This window comes from Ranitomeya variabilis, chromosome 2 (genome assembly GCF_051348905.1).
Source record: "Ranitomeya variabilis isolate aRanVar5 chromosome 2, aRanVar5.hap1, whole genome shotgun sequence".
Classification (NCBI taxonomy): Eukaryota; Metazoa; Chordata; class Amphibia; order Anura; family Dendrobatidae; genus Ranitomeya; species Ranitomeya variabilis.
The window spans coordinates 645,786,146-645,792,145 of record NC_135233.1 but is presented as its reverse complement, the minus strand read 5'-3'; the positions used below and the strand labels follow the sequence as shown (position 1 = coordinate 645,792,145).

At 54.5% G+C, this 6,000-nt stretch overlaps 1 protein-coding gene across 4 annotated transcripts in view; it reads left to right on the top strand.

The window, feature by feature from the left end:
- The first annotated feature begins 207 nt into the window (after positions 1 to 207).
- Positions 208 to 6,000, top strand: part of LATS1 (large tumor suppressor kinase 1) — a 46,905-nt gene continuing 41,112 nt past the window's right edge. The window contains exons 1-2 of one of the 4 annotated variants that reach the window (XR_013221755.1): positions 208 to 784; positions 5,365 to 5,843. Coding sequence is in view for 3 of the 4 variants with exons in the window: in XM_077289154.1 (XP_077145269.1) it covers positions 5,499 to 5,843 (345 nt within the window). In the remaining variant the exon portion in view is untranslated. Of the gene's footprint in view, positions 785 to 4,686; positions 5,253 to 5,364; positions 5,844 to 6,000 lie in introns of those variants that run through there. The other 3 variants (XM_077289154.1, XM_077289151.1, XM_077289152.1) reach the window with 3 other exon arrangements.

The following is a 6,000-nucleotide window of genomic DNA, read 5'->3' as shown; positions in this document are numbered from 1 at the left end:
AGGCCCCTGGCTTCATGCAACCCATTAGCGCCCCGGAATTGGGTCGCAGACACCCTCGTTATTGACAGCGGCATTTACGGGCGAACAGCTGCAGATGGAGCTCCATACACCCGGTACTGGGGGCCAAACCTGAACAGTTACACGGACTTCCTGGTGAAGGCTGTGTTCGGTGTCCGCGCCCGAACAGTAGGTGTTTACTGTTCAGGTTCGCCCTGCTCTACTTCTGACTGACATAGTACTTAATGGGTCATGAAGGGGTTAACTCCAGATTTTCTGTTCGGAATAGTCACAAATTTTTCAGACATAAAAATCTTTTTCCTGGAAATAGTGTGCGTAAATTGCCCTTTTTCCCAAATCCTGTTTTATGGTGTCACATCTTACAATGGTGTCTGACACCGTGCTCATGGTTACAAGATACCGGAAAAGTGAACTGGGTCCTGAAGCACGCAGCAAACCCTGCTTGTTGTAAACAGTCTCTTTCCTGCCGAGAGAGCAGCTTTTGCCTCCAGGAAACAGCTCTGGGTGAACACCGCCGACGCGTGACGTCGTTTTTCGTCGTCCATCCCCATGACACAACGCACCTGAATGTGAGAGTCAGGTTCAGAGGCGTGACTCAGATCTCGCCACCGACGTCATGACGCAAGGGGAGGAGTTTGGGTGTCGGCGGATGACAGTGGGAGGAACCGGAGAAAGGAAAAAATAGCAACATCCGGGAACCTGGCAAGCACAGGAGCGAGGCGCAAAATGGCTGCCCGGAACTGAGCGAGAACTTCAGAAGTTGGCGGTGAGTGCAGAAGCGGAGAGACTGGGAGTCACTGAGGCAGCTGCGCTGTCCGGTGTGGGAGACCGCGCGATGGTGGCCGCCGTGCACCGCGTGAGGGGAGCTGGCCGGGGACGGCTCTGGCCCGCAGCTTTCATTAGTATTAGTGCTCGCCGGTCCTTCGCCCGGAATGTGCGCCGCCCCCAGCTTCATGTAACCAGCCGTCTGCTTCATGTAACTTTATTAACAGCGCCTGGGAGTGAACAGCGGCAGAACAAAGAGCCGGAGTGAGGGGCGAGCGGTGTGTGACAGGGGGCGGGGAGCGACCCCTTATAGACTGTGCGGGATGTAGTGACCCCCCCCAGAGACTGTGCGGGATGTAGTGACCCCCCCCCCCCCCCCCCAGAGACTGTGCGGAATGTACTGACCCCCCCCCCCCAGAGACTGTGCGGGATGTACTGACCCCCCCCAGAGACTGTGCGGGATGTACTGACCCCCCCCCAGAGACTGTGCGGAATGTACTGACCCCCCCCCAGAGACTGTGCGGAATGTACTGACTCCCCCCATAGACTGTGCGGGATGTACTGACCCCCCCCCCACCCATAGACTGTGCGGAATGTACTGACCCCTCCACCCATAGACTGCGGGATGTACTGACCCCCCCCCCACCCATAGACTGCGGGATGTACTGACCCCCCCCAGAGACTGTGCGGGATGTAGTGACCCCCCCCCCCCCCCCAGAGACTGTGCGGAATGTACTGACCCCCCCCCCCCAGAGACTGTGCGGGATGTACTGACCCCCCCCAGAGACTGTGCGGGATGTACTGACCCCCCCCCAGAGACTGTGCGGAATGTACTGACCCCCCCCCCAGAGACTGTGCGGAATGTACTGACTCCCCCCATAGACTGTGCGGGATGTACTGACCCCCCCCCCACCCATAGACTGTGCGGAATGTACTGACCCCTCCACCCATAGACTGCGGGATGTACTGACCCCCCCCCCACCCATAGACTGCGGGATGTACTGACCCCCCCCCCACCCATAGACTGTGCGGGATGTACTGACCCCCCCTCCCATAGACTGCGGGATGTACTGACCCCCCTCCCATAGACTGTGCGGGATGTACTGACCCCCCTCCCATAGACTGTGCGGGATGTACTGACCCCCCCCTCCCATAGACTGTGCGGGATGTACTGACCCCCCGTCCCATAGACTGTGCGGGATGTACTGACCCCTCCTCCCATAGACTGTGCGGGATGTACTGACCCCCCCTCCCATAGACTGTGCGGGATGTACTGACCCCCCCTCCCATAGACTGTGCGGGATGTACTGACCCCCCCCCCTCCCATAGACTGTGCGGGATGTACTGACCCCCCCCTCCCATAGACTGTGCGGGATGTACTGACCCCCCCCTCCCATAGACTGTGCGGGATGTACTGACCCCCCCCTCCCATAGACTGTGCGGGATGTACTGACCCCCCCCTCCCATAGACTGTGCGGGATGTACTGACCCCCCCTCCCATAGACTGTGCGGGATGTACTGACCCCCCCCTCCCATAGACTGTGCGGGATGTACTGACCCCCCCTCCCATAGACTGTGCGGGATGTACTGACCCCCCCTCCCATAGACTGTGCGGGATGTACTGACCCCCCCCCCCCCTCCCATAGACTGTGCGGGATGTACTGACCCCCCCTCCCATAGACTGTGCGGGATGTACTGACCCCCCCTCCCATAGACTGTGCGGGATGTACTGACCCCCCCTCCCATAGACTGTGCGGGATGTACTGACCCCCCCTCCCATAGACTGTGCGGGATGTACTGACCCCCCCCTCCCAGAGACTGTGCGGGATGTACTGACCCCCCCCTCCCAGAGACTGTGCGGGATGTACTGACCCCCCCTCCCAGAGACTGTGCGGGATGTACTGACCCCCCCTCCCAGAGACTGTGCGGGATGTACTGACCCCCCCCTCCCAGAGACTGTGCGGGATGTACTGACCCCCCCCTCCCAGAGACTGTGCGGGATGTACTGACCCCCCCCTCCCAGAGACTGTGCGGGATGTACTGACCCCCCCCCTCCCAGAGACTGTGCGGGATGTACTGACCCCCCCCTCCCAGAGACTGTGCGGGATGTACTGACCCCCCCCCCCCCAGAGACTGTGCGGGATGTACTGACACCCCCCCCCCCCCAGAGACTGTGCGGGATGTACTGCGTGCGGCTGTGCCTGTGCGGGATGTACGGCGTGCGGCTGTGCCTGTGCGGGATGTACGGCGCGCGGCTGTGCCTGTGCGGGATGTACGGCGCGCGGCTGTGCCTGCCGCGGGATGTACGGAGTCGTGGAGTCAGTATAAAATGGACTCCCGACTCCTAAAATTTAGAATACATTGGGTAAAGTAGTTCAGTGTAGGATGTCCTGTAAATGTTTTCATAATTTGTGAAAGTTATGAAATGTCCTATAAATGTCTGTTCTGTTCCTAATCTAAGGTGCTAGGCTTTTAGTGGAGATGAATCTGTGCTGCACTTTATGCACATGCTCAGTAGTGACCAGTGCTGTGGGGTCGGTGGTTTGGCTTACCGATTCCACAGCCCTGATCTCAAGTGTTTTCTGACCTCTCGATCTGTTGCCTCCGGAAGCACAACATACTCACTTCTCCACATTTATATATAATTATTTCAGCTGGTTTATTTTTATGTAACAGTTGTGTGCATCTGTCCATTTATATCTTTAAATGCTTTTGTGTTTTTCATGTACAGAATTGCTCTGAAATTACTGCCACTTTCCAATTCTGTGCATTCAGTAGCAGGCATTGCTGTGTGCCATCTGTACTCGGACTATGGCGACTCTACTGGCAGGCATTGCTGTGTGCCATCTGTACTCAGACTATGGCGACTCATCTGGTGTGCATTGCTGTGTGACATCTGTACTCGGACTATGGCGACTCTTCTGGTGGGCATTGCTGTGTGACATCTGTACTCGGACTATGGCGACTCTACTGGCAGGCATTGCTGTGTGCCATCTGTACTCAGACTATGGCGACTCATCTGGTGTGCATTGCTGTGTGACATCTGTACTCGGACTATGGCGACTCTTCTGGTGGGCATTGCTGTGTGACATCTGTACTCGGACTATGGCGACTCTTCTGGTGGGCATTGCTGTGTGACATCTGTACTCGGACTATGGCGACTCTTCTGGTGGGCATTGCTGTGTGACATCTGTACTCGGGCTATGGCGACACTTCTGGTGGGCATTGCTGTGTGACATCTGTACTCAGACTATGGCGACTCTTCTGGCGGGCATTGCTGCGTGACTTCTGTACTCAGACTATGGCGACTCTTCTGGTGTGCATTGCTGTGTGACATCTGTACTCAGACTATGGCGACTCTTCTGGTGTGCATTGCTGTGTGACATCTGTACTCGGACTATGGCAACTCTTCTGGCAGGCATTGCTGTGTGACATCTGTACTCGGACTATGGCAACTCTTCTGGCAGGCATTGCTGTGTGACATCTGTACTCGGACTATGGCGACACTTCTGGTGGGCATTGCTGTGTGACTTCTGTACTCAGACTATGGCGACACTTCTGGTGGGCATTGCTGTGTGACTTCTGTACTCAGACTATGGCGACACTTCTGGTGGGCCTTGCTGTGTGCCATCTGTACTCGGACTATGGCGACACTTCTGGTGGGCATTGCTGTGTGACTTCTGTACTCAGACTATGGCGACACTTCTGGTGGGCATTGCTGTGTGACATCTGTACTCAGACTATGGCGACACTTCTGGTGGGCATTGCTGTGTGACATCTGTACTCAGACTATGGCGACACTTCTGGTGGGCATTGCTGTGTGACATCTGTACTCGGGCTATGGCGACACTTCTGGTGGGCATTGCTGTGTGACATCTGTACTCGGGCTATGGCGACACTTCTGGTGGGCATTGCTGTGTGACATCTGTACTCGGGCTATGGCGACACTTCTGGTGGGCATTGCTGTGTGACATCTGTACTCGGGCTATGGCGACACTTCTGGTGGGCATTGCTGTGTGACATCTGTACTCAGACTATGGCGACTCTTCTGGTGTGCATTGCTGTGTGACATCTGTACTCAGACTATGGCGACTCTTCTGGCACATTATGTGCTGCTGTGAGATCACGGTCCTCTCCAAGAGTGCTAGATTTATTTCAGGGCAGTACATTTTTAGGAGCGCTTCACACTGCAGACGCACCTACAGACCTGAACATGGATTGTACATCGCAACGGCATCTGCTGCAAACATTGAATAGGGGCGTCAGTTCTTGTGCCTGAATAGCCAAATCGGGCAAATTGCATATTAGGTTTATGGTGCACACTCATTACAGTGGCTCCATTTTCCGTCACTAGGCCTAGTCATGCGGCGGACCCCTCTCTCCAGCAGTCTTGTTTTATAGTGTTAATGATACGGGGGGGGGGTTATAGTTTGTATTACCTGTGTAAATGCAGAACTAGGTTATGAAAGGTGAGATTGAACATAATTGATACAATGCTCTGGCTTATGTTGATGCAGCGTTGCTGATCTTGCCGTATAATGTGTATGTTAATGTTTTGTTTGTTTTTTTTTTACATCCCAGGTGGATTTCACTATATCTATCGGCACTGGAAATACAAACTCCCGTCACAACCGACCCTGTTGAGTCTGCTCAATACAGTTTGAGCTACAGATTTACTTTTGTCTCTAAGAAGTCATACAGATACATGTGTTTTCATGAAGAGGGGGGAGAAACCAGAGGGCTACAGGCAAATGAGGCCTAAAACATTCCCAGCAAGCAATTGCCCAGGCAATAGCAGACAGATGCTGCTGGAAATACGCGAGAGCCTCCGCCATCTTCCCAAACCATCCGATGCAGGGAAGACTGAGCAAGGGCTAACTAAGGCTGAAGATCCGAGGCAGGGTCGGAATCCCCCTAAGTTTGTCACTTACCACAAAGCTTTGGCTGAAATTCGCAACTCTTTGCAACCTTTTGCCAACTCCACAAATGCTTCTCAGAGGGGCGGAAATGAAGTCAATCGAAAAATGCTCCATGACCTGCAGGCTGCAGGCTTTGATGAGGTGAGGCATCTAAAGCTCAAACTCCCATATTATTCGATACCTTAACCTTCAAGTCTGATTTTCTGCCAAACCCATAAATTAGACTGGATATGGACGTGCAGACTAGGGGGTTTTGAACCTAAAAAGCAGAGGGTATAAAAGAAACACTTTAGTGTTC